Source organism: Halyomorpha halys, unplaced genomic scaffold (assembly GCF_000696795.3).
Source record: "Halyomorpha halys isolate HHAL.00 unplaced genomic scaffold, Hhal_1.1 Scaffold399.1, whole genome shotgun sequence".
NCBI lineage: Eukaryota > Metazoa > Arthropoda > Insecta > Hemiptera > Pentatomidae > Halyomorpha > Halyomorpha halys.
Genome location: NW_027107556.1, coordinates 148,357 through 168,868, shown reverse-complemented (window position 1 = coordinate 168,868; position 20,512 = coordinate 148,357). Strand labels below are relative to the sequence as shown.

Below are 20,512 nucleotides of genomic sequence, written 5' to 3'. Positions count from 1 at the left end.
TCTCTCAGGAGTTAAACTAGTTTTAATGAATTTAACTTCTTTATATTGTAAAATTTAATCTTTTTCTAAAAATAAATTGCTTTTTATCCTCAGATCTTTGAATAAGCTTGATGCTTACAAGGTCTAAATGAATATAAAGACATATTTACCAAATATGAGAATTGTTTTATTTTTTTTTTGTATAAATTGATAAATATTGACTTTTATCACTTGATGATAATCAACCAGGGATGCACATCCTAACAGTGACTGCTTATAAGATGATAAAAATGTCTTTACCATTGAATTAAATCTCAAAATATTGAAAATATAGGCATAACAGTGATTCAACCAACTTTGGAATGGTACCGCTATCTTGACTACTTTGAATCACTCATTGATCAAAATTGGTTAGCAAAACTAAACAATACCTTTAAAACATAACCAAACTATTTATATTAAAAAAAAAGTGACCATGTATTAACAATAAAAAGGATATTATCATATCGCTTCTCCAGAAATATGATGACACTACTGTAAATTTTGTGAAACTTTACTTTATTGTGTTGGCAGACTCAAAACTCGAGTTGAATTTCATAAAACTTAACACTACTTTGTTGGTTGTATAAAACATATTAGTCCTCCCCCCGAAGCCATATTAATTTGTTAAAAGAGGACACAGTGGCCCATTAGCTTATGAGTTACATATCTTTATGAATTATTAAAAATCTAATAAATATTTTTGCTGCGTTATGTTAAATTTTTGAACTTATTCAGGGGTGCTTGTGGGGAGCGTCAGGCACCGACGGGAACTACATTTACCAAAGCAGCATCATGTATCATCAGAATTCGCCAGTTTGGTGCGAAATAATTTGCCTTTCAGTACCGATTGAGAAGTACCAATCAGCTCACATACGGCTTGAGTACAGGCATTGTTCAAGTAAGTATAATATTTGAATTTGTTTAGCAAATTATCTTTAATATATAATTAATAATATTATATGATAAATCTTATCAAATTGTTACATAGTTTTATCTCTTTAATTATTAAACTAAATATTTGGTGCATGACTCTATGATTAATTATTGCAGCGAGGGAGAAAGCAGAAAATAAAAAATTGATTGGATTCAGTTTTGCCCGGCTGATGGAAGCCAGCGGTGCAACTTTGCAGGTACTCTACTTCAATAAATACCTTCTTCATGTTTCATTTTATAGAATTCAACAATAAAGTAAATATAAATACAAATAATAAATAAACAAATACAGTGGATAATTGTCTATTTATTTTTAATAAAATATTGTATTTATTATGATTTAGTAATTTAAGATATCATCAGCTATTTCTTAATTTGTAAACTTCATTATAACACTCTCCTATAGTCCACAGAAAAGTAATGTTATAACGGGGGAAATATTAAAACCATGAAAATAAATTTGTTTAACGTATAAACAAAAAAATAAATAAAAGCAAGTAATTCTACATTATTAATAGTACTGGTTTAAAGTATTTTTAAAAGTTAATTTTTTCAATCAATTAATTGGTTCTAATGTTTTATTCTGTTCATGAATTTCCAGTAGAATAGTAGAATGATTTAGTTGGATTCTCTTCCTCTTCTTCATTCTCTTACTTTTTCAAGAAATAATTTATTATCATTATGGTTTTTATTTAAATTTGATTTGTTCAACTCTTTTATTAAACAAATATTTCTCTAATAGAAAAAATGTTTTTGCTAACTGTTTGCTAGGTTATGCCTAAAAAGCAACTGAATGAAAAAATATATCCATATCGGTAAAACTAAATAACTATCAATTGAGGGAAATATCTTCAGCAAACAATAATAGAAAAATCCTTAGAATTGCGTTCGTAGAACTAATTAAACTGCTAAGGTATTGTACTTAAAACAAAATTTTAAAGAAAAAAATTATACAGAATGTTATAAACAGGAAGTAAAATTGTAATAATGAACATAATTTCTTAGGAAAAGCATCTATTGAAAGCGGGACTGAGGAAAAAGAGTCCAAATCGTTATAAAACAAAGTTTTACTGTTTAACTGAAATTTAACAGAATTTTATTAAGAAATAAAGATAGAAGTTTTATTGCATACATTTCTTTAAAGGCAATGAATTCTTTTTGGTTGGAATAAAAATAGCCCAAACAAAATGGTGACAATTATTTTCAAGTGGTTGGGGGGGGGGGGAGAGGGAAGAGGTCAATCTTTTTTTGCACAGCCCTTATAAAGGCCTAAACCACAGGACAACAGTGGGCTAATGAGGCTTTGCACTTCATCGATTCAAGTGTGATGCTCATTAAGATTTGGTTTATTTTTACTTAGCCATTAGTCATGTGCATATGTGCAGTCCATATTAGACCGCCTGTTGAAGTTGGTAGTAATGGTAGTAGGAAATGAGCGATCTTGCTTATATCATGTAAATATTTAATGATTTATCATGAGTAAATGTAATAGATGTAATTACTGACTCAGAAGAACAGTATATCTGAAAATTAAAAGCAAATTTCAAATATTTTATTAATGAATTAGCTGATCAGCAATGGAAATATTGATATCATTTATTATTATTATTAATAAAATCATATAATATGATACGTTTGATATCAATTTAGCTCAAACTAATTATTTACATACACATTATAATTTTTGTGTCGTGATTACAAATTCTATAAAAAAATGTTTAAAAATAAAAGTGAATTATGAAAAACGTTGAGTATGCCTTATTTGCATAAATAGTTGCAGTATATCTTTCTTAATAATATTCCAATTTCCATAATTTTTTTTGTTTTGTTGGGAATTTATTCCCCTATTCAAATAACAACTAATATCACGATATTCAAAATTCATTTAAAATAAAAATGTTTGTAAATTGGTTTAGAACTTTTAGAGATTTTAGGTAAGTTACAAGCACATTTTTATTTATGTAAATGTTGTTAATATAGATTAAAAGAGCTGTTATCCAGCTTTCGAAGGGTTGTTGTAACATACGATTTGGATAAAATACAGAGGAGTTATTAACGATTATATAAACAATCGACAGCAGTAGAAAAAAAATCCTCCTTATAAATCAAGTTAAAATTTTTTTAATTTCTCTGATGAATGGTATTTTAGAGTTTCACATGATGCAAAAAAAAAAAAAATATATGATTTACTTTTATCTAAAAAAAAATAATAATTTGTGTTTTTTTTATTGTATAATTAATTATAATGGAATTAGAAATATTTTCCACATTTTTCAGAAAGAAACAAATAACCTTTAAAAAAAACTTATACTTTCTGAGTTATGTACCAATTAAGTTTAATTTTGTTTATAACTTTGTTTCTACTCGATAAATCCAGTATTTCAATAGCTTAGATAGAACATTTAGAGAAAAAAAGTGTAAAATTGGTTTAGAAGTTTTCGGAGATCTTTGATTAGTAAAAAACGAACATTACATTTTTATTAATATAGATATATTTTTTATCATACCTCATTATTGTTATATTTTATTTTTATAATATTTGAATTGTATTACTGAAGTTTTGGAATTATAATTTGTTTCTTAATTTTTTTTTTTATGTCCTTATGGCTTGTGAAAATATACTTGTTATATTTCATATAAAAGTTTGAATTTGTGTATTTATTTGTGGCTCATTATAAAATATAAAAGAAAAAGATTGTGGCTTTCTTTCATCTCATGTGTCTCCGCCCAATGTAATATTTAAGAATTATTTAAATAAATATAAGGCAATTTAATTGTTTTTATATTCTCAAATACAAAATATAGCTTTGCAAATGACTAGGTTAAATAAAAAAATCAATTACTAAATAGATATGAGAATTTTATTTAAAATTGTTTTCCACACAATCAGAACAAAGAAACTTAACTAAATAAACAGCTATTTTTTACAAATATACTTATATTCAATATTTTGTAATACTAATCAATTTATACTCTTCTTTGATGGCTGACGATTCTCGATGTCTTCTTTTGTGCTACCTCTGACAGTAAACAAAGGATTGATTTTCTAATAGATTTCAACTCACATCTCATCTACCGGCGATCCAAACAAAGAGGCACTTATTCTTCTTGGATGGTTCTTGATGTCTTCTTTTTTCTCTAAAAGTTTACCACTGACTGTAGACAAAGGGTGGTCCGCACCACCTCTTCCTGGTGACATCCTCGTTTTCAGGACACGTCCAGTTCACCCCGCCATCTAAACAAACAGTGACCTCTAAACCAAGAGTCCTGTCTAGATGTTTGATGTAAACATTGATTGCAGCACAACAGTTTTGAGCTTTTGCTTATGATTTTCTTTATGAATATTATTCTTTAACACTTATTATGAACTTCTATTTTTTCTTAAATCTACGTAATTAAAATCATGATAGGAAGATAAATAAAGTTGAAAATATTTGAATCTGCTCAACATGGCAGCGATTCTAGCGAATTCAGAATCTTGGCGCTTTTTAAAATGTTTTCAATTCCATGATTGACTGAACAAAATTGGTTAGCTTGCTTTTTGGTTTAATATAATAAATAAACAACACTGATACGATACATAAAATAAAATATACTAACAACAATTTATATATAAAAATAACTATTTACTTAAAAGAGGATATTACAATATTGAAGAAGTTTTGTAGTTGCTGTGTGTCTTCTGTCTAATCAAATTCTCCTTTATTACAACTTAGTTCAAAAATATTTCAACGATCATCTTTCTTTTTTTAATCATTAATTTTTTTTTGATTCTGTCACAGGATGGGAGCCATGAACTGATTATATACAGGTGCGAGCAGATGTCGCGACTGCACCCATCACACTATCTCTTCAATGCGAGCAGCCACAGGCAAGCGAGCCATTTACCCCACAAAGAGTTCCTCACTATCCGCACACTACTATGCTCTACAAAACTTACTCAGAACGGTAATATGGTCTTCATGCTGTTTACAATTATGTTTTAATTTATAAAGTCTGTCATAATTAATTAATTGTATCACAAGTCAATACCGCCACTCAGCAGAGATAAGGATACGAATAGCATCGGCCAATAGGTGTTCTTTTGGACTGAGTCGGCACTTAGGTAGTATAGTAGATCATTATCAAGATCTACAAAAACTAGATTATATAAAACACTAATTCGATCACTACTGGTTTATGCCTTGGAAACTTGGGCACTTTTGAAATCCGATGAAAGGAATCTCCAAACATTTAAGGCTTCTATGGCCCTGTAAAGGATGGTTCAACTTGGAGAAGACGCACGGACAAGGAAGTGTTCTTGTTAAGTGGTGAGCCTGATATTGGAAAAATTGTGAGAATTAGATAGCAACTGCACTTAACAGATTAACCGAAGCTGCTAGAGGAGACCAGGACCCAGTAATGGATTGTCATGCCGATTGAAGAAGAAGAAGTCATAATTAATTGATTCTAATAAATGAATTCAATTAATACATGAAGTTAAAACAACTAAAACTGTTACAGTAAATAATTAAAAAGGTACCTGAAAAACAGCAGTTATAACAAAGTTCATGCTATCCAAATAACAACAAAAATTAGTAGGTTAATAATGTAGCTAAAAATGTATTTTATTAAAATAACATGATAACGTTTGTTTAACATTTTATTTTTTAAAACCTATCTATTCGGAATATAAATACCCATTTGAACAGAATATTTTTAAAAAACAAAGGTGTATTTTCTGTATAAAAATTGTGGTTTCATATTTGCGTGATGTATCAATAGTTGCCATAATTGAGGCAAAATGTAATGTTTACTGATAAAACATTTTTTGTTTTTGTTTTGGAGTATGATATTATGTATATTACATCATGTATATGATGTTATGTATTTAGTTGATCTACTTTCACTACTTCAATGGAAGACGCACCCAGGTAAAATATCTGATGCCCTCACGAAGGCCTTGCACTTATCAGGAGAAGAGCTGGTAAAGTTTTTACAAGACGTTCTTGATGCACTCTTCTCCATGTTTTCCACAGAAGATGGAAATTCTACTCAGCATTCTGGTCTTGTCTTTCATGTTTTGGTTAGTAGAACATTTTAATTAATAAATATTTTAATTTGAAATAAACAAATAAATACAAGTAATTGTAAGGGATAATTTCAACTACCTTCCATCCAGTAATAAAAAATACATAGTATAATATTATTGTATCGTAGTTAGCCCACTATTATCTGGATTTTGTGTTTATTTACTAAGTTTTTATATTTTAGCTATAATGAATTGAACATTGAAAACTTTATAGAGTACTTAATTGTTTAATAAGATATGAGAAGTTGACATAGATCGATACAAGGAGGAGATGGTCGGGGATACAGTTAGTAATGATAAAGAAATGAGTTAAACTTATTTATTCGTCCCGACGTTTTGACCTGAATTTCAGGCCTTGCATCAGGGATGAAAATAAAAAAACGAAATAAAAAACTTAATTCAGAGAAAAATATAAATAAATTAATAACATAAAAACTTGGAAACATACATAACAATAAATTAAGTAGACAGTAGATGATGCAATATTGTAGAGGTAACAATTATACAAAACAAATTTATTAAAAATATAATGAGAAATTGAAATTGACATTATAAAATGTGGAGGTAATGATTAAACATATATAAGTAGTGAAAAAATGGAAGAAATTAACATAGTGAAATGTGCGAAAGAAAATAATATACATGATACAATGGCCAAGAAGGAAACAAAATATTAGCTAAAATGGGTAAAAGATACACAATAATGCAGATGAGTAAAAAGTGTACAAGTGTACCTCCCTTGGTAATTTTACCTCGGGTATTCTTTTTGAATATTTGTATCTTTTCAGGGGTTTTTATCAATCTCTTCCAGAATATTCTTTTCAACTTTCATCTTTTCTCTTACAATTTCTTTTCTTACTTATCCATTCTGGATATTCCAGCCTCTCGTCACCAGTAGTCCAGAAGTTTCTTCCTTTGATCATCTCTTATGGTCCAGGTCTATGTTCCATTTGTCATAATGCTCAATGTTATTTTGTTTATATTATACTCTTGGTATTAGAAATAACAATATCACATTGAGCAATGGTATTACTTTTTTACCATCTGTAATCATTCTTTTTATTTCATGTCGCAGGAATCATTTCATTCAATAATGGAGCCAAGGTATTTAAAATGTTGGACTATTTTCAGCATCTCCACATTCAATCTAACATTATCATTACTGGATGAATTATGTTCCATCTTCTTGGCATTTATCATATTAAATATTAGTATTTAATTATTAATATCATGAATATGATATATACTAACATTTTGTTCATTAAAAAATATATATATATATTACTGTGAATTAATTTCCATTACTATATTTTTGCAGGTCAGTATCTTCAGCCTGTTGAACGATAACAAGTTCCAACACTTCAAGCCAGTCATGGACGCCTATATCAAAAACCATTTTGCTGCTGCCCTCGTGTACAAGTGTGTATTTTTTGATATTAGTATTATTTAGCGTTGATGTGGCTCTGCTTCTTGTGTGCTGTTTAATATCAACTGATCTTGAATAGTTCTGTAGTGGTCTCGGCTACTACTAAGTGTTATAGTGTATTTCTCCTTAAAGTTTCCTATAGTAGCACATTTGCATAAAAAGTTATAGTTCCATACTGGTCTTGAATACAACTGAGTGTTGTAGTGTATTTCTCCTTAAAGTTTCCATTATGCAAGCACATTTGCATAAAAAGTTCCTCATGCCATTATTCAAATTATTTTACTTTAGTACTGCAAAAAAGGTAAACTTATGAATTCCCATTATCTAGTCCAGATTAGTAATAAATTGAATAGCAGTTACATATTTAAAGTCCTCTAGTTACAAATTTAATGACTCATGTATTTAACCTTTGTAAAATCGTGGGGGTCTCTAAAGACCGCTCAAGATCTTTTTCTGGTGAAAACTTATGAAAATAATCCCCCAATTTTTAAGTCACTCAACAACTTTTTTTCATATTACTATCTCGAACACCATGAATAAGTTTCCATTATATTTACAGGAACATCGGACATTAAAAAAGTTCCTTTTTTCCAAATAAAAACAAGGTTGGGGTCTCACTGAAACCCCCATAGTATTCGCAATAGAATTATTTAGATTCACTTGGTAAAATGGTCACCGAGTATACTTGCAAGAGATAAATCAGCAGATGTATAATAGTTTGGTTTACGAACTGGACCGATATAGCTGCAGTTGCAGTGAATTCATTTGCTCTTTGGAAAAATATTCAACCTTAGTGGAAACAAGGTTACTTACAAAAATGGAGTTTGTTTCTGCTGAATCTAAGTATAATATAAGCTGGACCAGCATTAACGAGATTAGATGACCTATCAATCTTATTTCTAAACACTCAGTCTAAAAAGAGAACAGAAGTGATGAAAAATGACTTGAAAAACATTGAGGATAAGGATTGTGCTGGGAAGGAGATTCACATGGAAGAAGCAGACGACTAAGAACCAGCTGGGACCATATAACAAGAATGGAATAATAAATTATATCTTTTCTTTCTAAATATTTTTAAAATCCGCTCCTCATATCAATGAAAAGATTGAATTTTGATACTAGGATTAATAAAATAAGTAAGAAATATAAACCTATCTTGGGATCCTAAAAGGACCCCTGCAGTATTATGTGTTTGCTTCAAACCGTGGTGTTACGAAGGTTAAATGTCTTCCTTAGTTATAAATTGAATTTAAATAAATATGATATATTTAATATATATTTTAAATATGATATATTTAAAAGTCTTGTCTTAGTTAATTGAATATGTTTGATGGTCATATATTTAAAGGTCTTCCTTAGTTACAAATTGAATGATAGTCATATATTTAAAGGTGTTCTTTAAATCTTTCCTCAGGAGAAATTGTTGTTGGCTGTTTCCACTTACTCAATTAGTTAATAAAAATATATATACATTTTTTCAGAGGGCTAATAAGCTCCGTGCAGCATTGTGCTGACCGTGTTGGTGCTACTGACAAACAGGAACCAATCTTGAAATGTTTTCGCTCACTCGAGTCAATCTTCAAGTTCATCGTGGAGTCTCGCTTGTTATTTTCTCGAGCAACTCATGGCCAGTACGAAGAGAGCTTTACACGTGATATCTATAGTGTTTTTGCCTCCCTTAACAAAGTTCTCACTGTAACATCGCACAACATCATCAATACACAGGTTTGGAAAATTCATAAATTATTTTAGCATTAATAATTTGTTAATATAATAAGTTGCTATAAAGAGTTATAATAAGCAAGCAACAAATAGTATTGGTGCCAACTGCCTGTTATGCATGAATCATCTAAGTCTTAAAGTGGCCAGCGATGATCACTCCAACCACTCCACGCTAAATGAAATGTGGAATGACCAATCATCCTGTGTGGATTTTTTAGAGTGATGTGGAGCTGCTGGTGTTCCAGCAGTCCTAAATTTCCATCAATCTCCAATCACTTCATCCAACCATGAATGTGGGAAACTGATGTATTGGAACAATGGGCTGCATAGTTTTCAGGCTGTGGCTTACATAATAAAAATTGTTGTTCAATAGATACTGTATAGCTAAAATTTACGTTATCAATTTTATGAAATAAGTAAAAAAGGTATATGAACAAGAAATATCATTTTGAAAATAGATAAAAATAACATTTTATTTATTGTTTTATTATTGATTATGTCAACAAATAAAACAATAATGATTAAAAGGAAATTAAAATTCTTAGTGGGTTTCTAATTTCTAACTGATATGCTTAAAATTTCCAATGTTGTTTTGAGGGGGAGGGCAAAGATTAAATTATTTAATGTTCTTGTAATCGTAAAGGCATTATTTTCGATCCTATCTATTTTCAAGAGTTATTGTAATCTGTACATTAAAATATCTGTAGATTGTAAATATTATAAAATATGAGTTTATGAGAGCAGGAATTTGGATGAAACAATGGAGTGGAGTCATGTTCAGTAGGTCCTCGAAATGGTTTTCATTCCAAGCACTCCAGTCAGTTCAATCCAAGCACTCCTATCAGTCAACTCCAACTATTCTATATTCTTCTTCTTCTATATTTCATTTGGAGCCATCAGTGGCCACTTTCAGGATGAGAAAAAAATGTATATTTTTCAGTTGTATAATTTTTATCACTACCCACTAAAGATATTTTATAGATGTGGGTGTTCAATCATTTTATGAAAGTGAACCCTTAAATAAGTAAATTCTTGATAAACATTTTTAGTTTTTGTGGATCTTCTATCATATATAGGTAAATAAGCAATAAATATTCGTAATATATTCAATTTTTTCTACCTATTGCAGAAATAAAGGCTAGAAATAAATTTTGGTGGCCTACACTCCATTTTATTTATTTTTTATATATTATATATCTATTTTATTTATTTATATTGATTTTTAAAATTTTATTTTTTATAACAGTGGGGATACCTATTATTATGGGTTATTAGGTGTGAATATTAGAATTATTTTAAATTAAAATTTAAACATTTTTATAACTTTAAAGTAATATTCTAATGCCCCTTAAATGATCTACACCGTTCCTACAGGTGGCACTGGTAGAAAGCCTCCCAGGAGCGTACGAACAAGTCTCCCGAGTCATTGCCCTCCAGGATGTCGCTGGGATGGTCGCAGCCAGCCTGGACATGCTGCACGGGCGACACCTCGCTCAACCTCTTGTCAAATCTAAGCTAATCGCTCTCGACTCTATTGTACAGGGCCCATTATTTAAGGCTCAAGGTAATTGTATCAGGAATTCATTTGATAACATGATATTTTATGTTCTTGTGATTTTATATGATTATCACCATGATAGCTATGATCTAACATTGATTTTGGAACTGATCTGTAATTAATTTGTTCCTATCACGTATATATGAAATTTTATCGTGTGCTAGGAAAATTTTTATTTTGTTAAGAAGGGTTAGTTGGCCTATTAGGCAAGAAAGAAGTATATTTTTGTGATGTTTTATTAGTGCTACCACATGTAATTTCCTTAACTGATGAAACTATTGTTAATAGGCTGGTGTAAATACTTTGCTTTTTGGGGGCATATAACTAGTTGCACGATCCTTTGTGGTCCTGAAAAAAATTTTTTAAAGTTGGTCAAAGCATTGGATGCTATCAGAATGAGAGTCAATGAGGAGAACAAGTACATGCGTGCAGGACCTGAAATAGAATTGACTGTTCAAGAACCCGTGGAAGTGGGTCAATATAAATTTCAGAATGTGGATCGCTTCACCTATTTAGGATCAGTAATACATTGAGGTAACAATATATCCTTCGAGACTAGCCAATGAATTGTGAAGGCAAACAGGTTATATTTAGTTCTCAGGTAACAGATGTGATGAGACACATAAAGCTTGAAAGGCTGGAATATTGCTTAACTAAAGGCTCTAAGGACAAGAGAAAGAGGTATACCAAGACTTAAATGGGAGGATGCTGTCTCCTGGCGGGCGGATGCCTGAGAAATGGTGAGATGAAGATAGGATTATCTGGTGAAGAGTTATTGTACTGGTCAAGGACCACATCGGTCTGGAGACATTTAGTTTCCTTAGCAATGAATTTTCACAAATGTTAGAATTAGACAAACAAGTTCTGTTTATTTATGGTTGCTCTGTAAATGTACCATTAAACCTATGTAGTAGATCATATAATTTATGATAGTTTAAGTGAGCCAAGAAGGTAAAAGTAAGAATGGAGAGACAAAGGTACTAAGTAACTGAAGGGTAGACAAAAAAGATTCTTAGTTTGGTGACAAGGTTCCTCAGAACAGGTGCAGATATGATAGAGGTGACAGAAGGTAAAGTTCTAGTGTTGGAGAGACCAAGAGGGGAAATTACAAGTTTTATATTTGTGAAAGGAGAAATAGAATTGCCAGGGACAAGTGAAGTTTTAGTTTTCATCCCTGCTGTAAAAGGCAGTGCTAAAGAGAATCTATTGTGAGTAATTGTAATGGCGGCTAAAGCAGATTTTTTTTAAAAACCAGGGATTGTTCCTAATAATAACTTGTGATATTATCCTCAAAAAATTGAATATCATAGTATTTTTATGTTGTATTTATTTTTAATATTTGATTTCATTTTTATGTAAATAAATGTTTGTCTAAGAATTCCAACTCGTACGTTTATTACACCTTGCTGGATTGGGATTAGTCCCATGGTTTGTCATTGGAAAATATTAAATTTGTATTGTTTAATAGATTTAAGTGAATTTTATTGATGATGCTATATTCACACAGAGCATAACGGGAAGGAGGAAAATAAAACAAAGTTTGTTAATACAAAATCTTTTGTTATATTTATTTTGTTGTGTTGGAATCTTATTTGGATTACTGTAAACCCTAGGTTAGGGGTGGTCAGCTTTAGCTGGTTAGGCTTAGTTAACCCTAGATTAGGCTTAGTTAACCCTAGATTAGGCAGACTACAGATCCTTACACGTTCTAGCGTAACTCATCTGTACGATTTAAAATTAAATTTCTCCTTAAACTTTAAGGAAAAATTAACAAACTGAGCTTTTGTATATTAGAAGAATTAGGAAGCTATTTGATCTCCTACACTTTTTGAGGGAAATCTCCTGTCAAAAAAAACTAGATGCTTCATCTCAAAGATTAGTCAGGTTTGAATGATAGTCAAGAGGAATATTATGTGTCGAAATTCATAGTCTTCTTCAGAGCTGATGTGATGAGTGGAGATGTAAACAGGGGTCTGACAGTTAAAAATATATAAATATGTTGGACCAATCTCAAATGTCAGATCCTCGTTTACATCTCCACTCATCACATCAGCCTGATGAAGAACTACATTGTGGGTTTACGAAGCGATAGCATTAATTAAATAGTTGAGAACTATATTTTTTTTCTTCTTTACCGTTGTCTTGACCATCTCCTTCATATTTACTTACATTCAATCATTTATGTATATATGAGGGCTGTCCAGAAAGTAACAGACATTTTGGCCTATAATGGCAAAGAGTGGGGGTAGAGCCGCCATCTTGGTGTCCGAACATTCCTATATTCAGTACGCATCCAGCTGTTGTAGCGTGAGGACTGTGTGTTCCTCACTTTGCTCTCTGTGAGTCATCAAAATGTGCCCTGCAATAGAAAATCACGCCACTTGTGAAGTGCGGTCTGTGATTTAGTTTTTTTTGGCTTAAAAAAACAGGCCAATTGAAATTTATTGTCAGCTTTTTGATGTTTACAGGCAGAGGATAGTGAGTGAAAGGCGAGTGAGGCAATGGTGCATTGATTTTTAAAATGGCCGTATCTGTGTTCATGACAAGGACTGCAGTGATAGGCCCAGTCTTGTGACTGATGACTTGACAATGCAAATCAATGTTAAAATTCATGAAATTGTTGTTTCACGATTACAGAACTGACGGAACATTTTCCCCAAATTTCACGAAGTTTGGTGCAACAAATTGTGGTGAAGAAGCTTGGTTACCACAAATTTTGTGCTCAACAAGGCACGTCCACACTCAGCCAATCATACCCGGGCACTCTTGGATGGTTTTGGATGGAAGTTGTTTGACTATCCACGACAAAGCCCGGATTTGGTGCCGAGCGATTACCACCTCTTCCCAGTGATGAAAAAATGGCTCGGTAAACAATGCTTTGATACTGACACCGAACTGCATGCCGGTGTAAACCAGTGGTTGAAATCGCAGGCAGCAGATTTCTAAAGAGAGGGTATTGAAAAACTTGTGCCACGGTATGATAAATGTCTCAATTTGAATTGTGATTATGTAGAAAAATAGCTTAAGAGTGTACCTTTCAAGTGTATATGATAAACTTTGAATTTTCAATTAATGAATTGTTTATTTCAAAACGTCCATTACTTTCTGGACAGGCCTCGTATATTGTAATAACCTCTTTCTGAGTAAATAGTATATTTTTATATATTAAGGGTTTTTAATATATTTTTATTTTATGTATCATTTTAGTATTGTTCATTTACTTTGTTAAACCAAAAAGAAAGCTAACCAATTTTGTTCAGTCAAATAGGGAGTGGAAAGATCGTTATTCAAAACAAAGAAGATGACAATGCATGTCTTGCCAAAAGTTCGTTGAATGGCGGCCATGTTGAGCAGATTCAAATATTTTAAAAACTTTATTTTAACTTCACATCATAATTGAAATTACAATACATTTAAGAAAAAATAGAATTTAAGAATGAGTATTAAAGAAAATTATTCATAAAGGAAATCATAAGAAAAAACTCAAAACCATAGAGCTACTATCGATGTTGAGAACTTACACCTAGAGAAGAGGAAGGAAGAAAACTTGGTTTTTGTTAGATTCGTTGCTTAGACACGGGCAGAGAATGATGTTTCCTGGATACAGGAGGTCCTCTTCATCTTATGTCTAGCTCAAGGGTAGACGTCTTGAAAAAGAAGACATCGAAGAGTCACCCAAAAAGAATAAGGGACTCTTTGTTTTGGATCGCCAGTGAATGAGATGATTGAAAACTTTTAGAGGATAAATGCTTTGTTAACAGTCAATGTTAGTTTGTTGAGAAAGAAGACAAAGGGAACCTTCCATCATCAAAAGAAGATTGTATATATTGGTTAGTGTTGTACAAAATAGATTTAAGTATATTTGTAAAGGAAATTAATAATTTAGATTAGTGTTCTGATTGCCTAGAAACCCACCCTGAGATTAAGAGTCTATGATATTATATATAATTAAAAATAAAAATTCTCATGTCTATTTAATATTTAATCTTTTTATTTGATCTTGTTAACTATACTTAAAATATGAAAATAAGTTCAAACTATCAATTTTCCTCTTATTTACTTTAAATAATTGTTGAATATTACAATATGTATATATATATATATAATTTCTATAATTTTTTTTTATTTCTTTATAAATCCTTTGTAAGGTCTTAAATTTTGACTTTAGCTTATATTTTTAAATTTAATTAAAATTAAAGTATTAATGTTGGCCTTTGTTCAGAGTCAAGACCAGTTTTGCTGTCCACTATCTGTAAACACTTGCGATCTCACCTCTCCCATCGAGAAGAACTTAGACTGTGTACTGACATCCTCGGAAAGCTTATAATATTCATCCACCAGCAGCAGCGAGGGGAAACTGTCGACGGAAAGGTGATATTGGTTTTCTTTCGATTAACCTCCAACATTTCTGCAAAAAATTAAAAGGAGCAATTCTAAAATAAATAAATAAACTTATTTTAACAGTATATTAAATATTTAAGTATATTTACTTCATTGTATTTATTTACAGGAATCAATTTACACCCTTTATTCACTTCTTTATTCTTTTAACGTTTGAACAATGTTTCAGGGTCCTCTTTCTGTTATCCAGTTCTGCAAATAGAAGTATTTCCTATCACCAGTTTACAATTAACTTATAGTTACAATCAACAAAGTTCTTATTTTATCTTATTTTTGTCCTTTTGTTATTCTTAATTTGTGGACATGTGTCATTTTAAATTAAAAATCATTTTTATATATTCCCAATGAATCCATTAATTAATAATCAGGTAAGAAATAAAAAAATTAAAATAAGAACAATTGCTAAAAAAATTTGGCTCAATCTCTAAAAAAATTTTAGATTTGTAAATGGTCATAAATTAGTGAAATGATGTATATATATTTGAATATTGAATTTGTGTATGTAAATGTGTAAACAAACAACTACATCCTCTACCTGAGCGTGACTCTCGACAGGCACCTCACCTCCAGCCACAACAGGGAGAGACTAAAGCTGGCCCGGCAGAAGTCGCATAGGCTCTACCACTTGCTTACTTCATAACAGATTGCGCTATGCCTGAAACTTAAGATATACAAGGCCATCATATGTCCGACGCTGCTCCATGGTGCACTCATGCGACACCTCTTCAAGACTACACTCTCCAAACTGCAGAGTTTCCAGAATTCCCTCCTGAGGCGAATAGTCAGAGGAACTTCTCTCCAGCGGGCCAGGAACAGAGTAATATGTGAGGAAATTCAACTCCCATCTGTGCCGAAATTCATAGGCCGTAGGCACATCAAATTCTTTGGTGGGCTGAAAGCCTGTGCCAACCCTCTATTCTGTGAGATCGCCCCTCCACCAAGACCTGGGAGGTAGCAAAGCACTGTCCCCCTGGCCGACGTCCTCGCCTTGGGAGAGTTCTGGCTCTGCAGCCTGAAGTCATCACTTCAACACTACCAACAGGAATAGCCCCTCCCTATTTCTAGTGAGCATCCAGGCAAACATATGCCATAACTGTTGACACCGCCTTCAGCGGACCCGGCAACCATTCTTATGATGCCATCCCAGCAAAACAAGATAATCAAATAGCCAGTACATGTACATACCATTTTTCTATTGTATATATTTGTAAATGCTTATTTCTTTGTTCCAGGAGGTAAGAAAAAAAAAAAAAGTGTATGTAAATGTGTTAACAAAATAGTTTTTTATTAAGGTGCAATTCAAACTTTATTGATTGTAACTGTATGTTAATTGTAAATTGTTGATTGGAAATATTTGTATTTGTAGAACTGGATAATGGACAGAGGAGCCCGGAACGTTGTTCAAATGTTAAAAAAACAAAGAAGTGAATAAAGGGTGTTCAACTAATTATTTATATTTTAAATATAATATTTAGTTATTTATTCCATTTTGTTTGAGTAAATAGCATGGGAATGAGATTATTAGGTCTTCTTACTTGGATCAGTGCCACTCCTTTCTAATTTTGTCCGAACGTACTCCTGAGTAGAACGCCCTATCCCATGAAGTAACCGCATGTCATTTGACTTTGACTAACTATATTTTTGTTTATTACAGGTCAACAATTGTTTACACCACGATATTGAGGTAGTTGCGATGAGTACCTTAGACATTCTCATTCAAACAGTTCTAATAATCATCGACAGATCTTCTCCAGTCCTCGTAAGTTCCTTTCTATTATGCTAACCTCATTTATAAATTTTTTAAGTACAGTTTATATGCTAAAAAAATTTATAAAAAAGGTTGATATCTTGGTGTTTAGGGTTGCACTCCATTCTAAGGAATACTCTTACAATTTTTCTTATCTGTACATATCCTCACTAGAAAAACAAAACAACATTCCCAATTGATCATTAGTTTATTTATATTTTTATTTATTGAACATATAAAATTAAAATAACTGTGGGATATAAAAACAATAGATACAAATATGATATAAATATAAATTATTGACTGTATTTTTCAAAATATGAAGGGGACTAGTTAATAACTATTTATTTGCTGACATATCGTCTCACTCTGCAGAGCTGTTAAGTTTAAAAACAGTGAATGTGTGACTAAAACTGAATCACTTGTTCGCTGTTTTTAAATTCAACAGCCCTGATGAATCCCTGCAGAGTGGGACAAAATGTCAGCATTTGGACAGACTGTCAATAGTTGTTAACTAGTTTTTGTTCATTTTTTTTTACTACACTTCAATATAAATATATAAAATAATATAAACCCAAGTATAAATAATTCCCAATAATCCAGAAAAATAGAAAAATCAATATAATAATCATTTTTAAATAATTAGTATATTAACATTTTTAAATTAGATAAAAAATGGCAAATGAAGATAAATATATGGAAGGATTGTATGACAATAGGAAAAAGTACCAAAGAGATTTTAGGATAATTATTTAATATTTTGAATGATATACATGAAGTCAGCGCTACGATTTTGTTTTAAATGATGAGGATGATAATGAGTTTTTTTTTAAGTTTTAAATAATTGACTAATTAAGAAACATGGACTATGAGAGTGTAAAATCTTGTAAACAAAATAAGATATTTTAAACTTATTAATTTTTGTACTTTCTGCTTTAATGAAACAGTAAAACTAAAATCAATTTTTGATCTTGTATATGTATTAATAAAAACATATAAGATTGGGTTTCTGAATTTACTGATAATAATATTAACATTATTTCACATTTTTTTTCTACGTTGACGTATGTATATATGAGGTGATTTGGGATATAAGAGTAGAGGGAAACATAAGTGATGGAAATACAATAGAAAATTATGAAAAACAAAATAGAATGTATAATATAGAACAAATTGAGTGAATTATATTTAGTACATACAGAGTACACATCCATCTGCAATGGCCTAATGATATTTGGCCTAGTTTGGCTCATAAGATGGAGAATAAGGTAATGTAAATCCTTGTAAAAGGTTGAGCGGTTGAGTTTTACCATCAAATCTAGTAGGGTGATGTTTCAATGTTTAATTGTATTTTAACTTACTGAAAATGTAACACTAATCTTAATGAGTTATACAATAGTTAGTGGTTTCATCATCAAACTTTTGGATGCTATAAGGCTTTTATCTATTAGAAATGATTTGAAATAATTTTTATTTCTCAGTTAGCTGCTTCCCGTCCCCTTTACACGCCACTATCCCTGATGAAGACCTGAAACTCAGGTCGAAACGTTGGCATAAAATAAATAAATATTGTTTTGTTTATTTATGTTGTTCTTTGTTGACCGCACCCCCCGATAAACTTCTTCAAGAATTTTTATTTCTCATTCAAATTTAAATATTTATATGACTTGTCTATATATTTTGTTAATATTTGCATGAGACATGTTTGTTTATTCATATTCAGTTAACAATGATGCATTTTGTAGGGAAGCCTTGTAGCATGCCTCATCGGACTGTTACAAGTGATGTCGAGAGCTCATTATCGCAGACTGTTCTGCGACAGTAAAGACCTGCTTCTTCGCCTACTCCTCGTCTTGAAGGATCTGACTAAGGAGGAGGTGTTCCCCAAAGAGTGGGCTGAGGTTCGACTGTCAGCCAATTCCATCATTCTCCCAGCCATCCGAGAGCTGCCGATACGTATCAACCCATTTGATTACCAGGTGAGGTTGAGGAAACTGTCCCAAGTTACTCTGATAATTTTTAAATCTTATTGGTCACAGTATAGTGTAAAGTCCAATTAGCAATATTTTAAATATGTTTCTTAATGTTTTATTTTTCTTGTTAATATATTTATTTATTTATTCCATTTTTGAAATAACATAACTCCTTATTTTTTAACAAAGTTTGGTTATACAAATGAATATTTTAAGGTTACATTCATTCGTAGTTTGCTTGAACACAGTGCTGTCCCTGATCACTTTAACTGAGGCAAAAATTAATATTTTTAATACTTCCATCATCTCCATAGATACAAGTATAAAAATATCTCCTTAATATATATTTCGGATAGGTATGGAGCAACTACTTCAACTTGGCAGTTGCTTTCCTTACCCAACCGTCGCTCCAACTGGAAAAGTTCTCAGAGGTGAAGAGGCAGAAGATCCTGTGCAGGTACGGAGACATGAGGGTGCGCATGGGGTTTCAAATCCTCGAAGCCTGGTCTAACTTAGGTGAGACCATTCTTCTTAAAATATTGCTATGTATTCAAAACCTGTAAATTTAAAGGTTTTTATAATGAAGTTGTCTTTAAAATTATGCAGGATTCCAAATTTATTTAATTTTTAGCATTCATAGTTTGTGTTTGATAAATAATACTTATATCTATACAGGTTGTTCAAGGTATGATTGGGACTCCCTTTTTTTTTTTTTTTCAAGAATTTTGAGAATATCAAAATGAAATGCATCTTGTAGGCCTAAATTTCAAAAACTGCTAACAAATTTTTAGGGTTTTCCCAATGTGGGTGGATACAGGTCATGAAATTGAATAAGTGAGGAGTTTTCTATCAAAAGTTCATCTATCACTTTTCAAAATTAAAGATTTTTTTTTGATAAATTAAAGTTCTACACCAAAATCTTATTTATTTTATTTCGAAATGTGAATGTTCCTCTAGCCTATAAGGTCTTAGTAATCAAAATGTAAATATTTCTCTGTCCTATATTTATGTCTTACATTGATTCCTCTGTCCTATATTACTGTCTCATATTAATTACTCTGTCCTATAGGTGTTAATAATCAAACTGTATGTGTTCCTTTGTCACATATTTATGTCATACATTAATTCTTTTGTCCTATATTAATTCCTCTGTCCTATAGGTGTTAATAATCAAAATGTAAATATTTCTCTGTCCTATATTTATGTCTTACATTGATTCCTCTGTCGTATATTACAGTCTTATATTAATTCTTCTATAATTTAAGTGTTAATAATCAAACTGTTTGTGTTCCTCTGTCCTCTAGGTATTAAAAATAAAATTTTCAATAAAAATTCAATGCATATAAATCAAATGCTCCCATGATAGTTTTTAAATAACTATCTTTCAAAAGATGAAATATTCTAGGACCTCAATCCAATGCTTGACCATAATATTATTCTCAATATTATTTTTTAATACTGAAAATAGTTTGCTGTATTTCTGTTTCATTTCTTTTAGGTGATCATAAAATTCATTTTATCCCATCGATGGTCGGACCGTTTCTTGAGATAACGTTAGTCCCAGAGCCGGAGCTGAGGAAGGCTACTCTAAATATATTCTTTGACATGATTCAGTGTGAATTCAACGCTCATGGCAACTTCAAGCAGGTAAGTGAATGAT

General features: G+C 31.1%; 1 protein-coding gene across 6 annotated transcripts in view; it reads left to right on the top strand.

The window, feature by feature from the left end:
• Positions 1-20,512, top strand: part of spg (dedicator of cytokinesis spg) — a 161,128-nt gene that overhangs the window by 119,487 nt on the left and 21,129 nt on the right. For all 6 annotated transcript variants that reach the window (XR_010843004.1, XR_010843005.1, XM_067045949.1 and 3 more), the window contains exons 15-26: positions 757-919; positions 1,072-1,151; positions 4,737-4,902; positions 5,829-6,019; positions 7,344-7,444; positions 8,933-9,176; positions 10,548-10,737; positions 14,954-15,102; positions 16,787-16,891; positions 18,625-18,858; positions 19,209-19,368; positions 20,351-20,499. Coding sequence is in view for 4 of the 6 variants with exons in the window: in XM_067045949.1 (XP_066902050.1) it covers positions 757-919; positions 1,072-1,151; positions 4,737-4,902; positions 5,829-6,019; positions 7,344-7,444; positions 8,933-9,176; positions 10,548-10,737; positions 14,954-15,102; positions 16,787-16,891; positions 18,625-18,858; positions 19,209-19,368; positions 20,351-20,499 (1,932 nt within the window). In the remaining 2 variants the exon portion in view is untranslated. The remainder of the gene's footprint in view (positions 1-756; positions 920-1,071; positions 1,152-4,736; positions 4,903-5,828; positions 6,020-7,343; positions 7,445-8,932; positions 9,177-10,547; positions 10,738-14,953; positions 15,103-16,786; positions 16,892-18,624; positions 18,859-19,208; positions 19,369-20,350; positions 20,500-20,512) is intronic.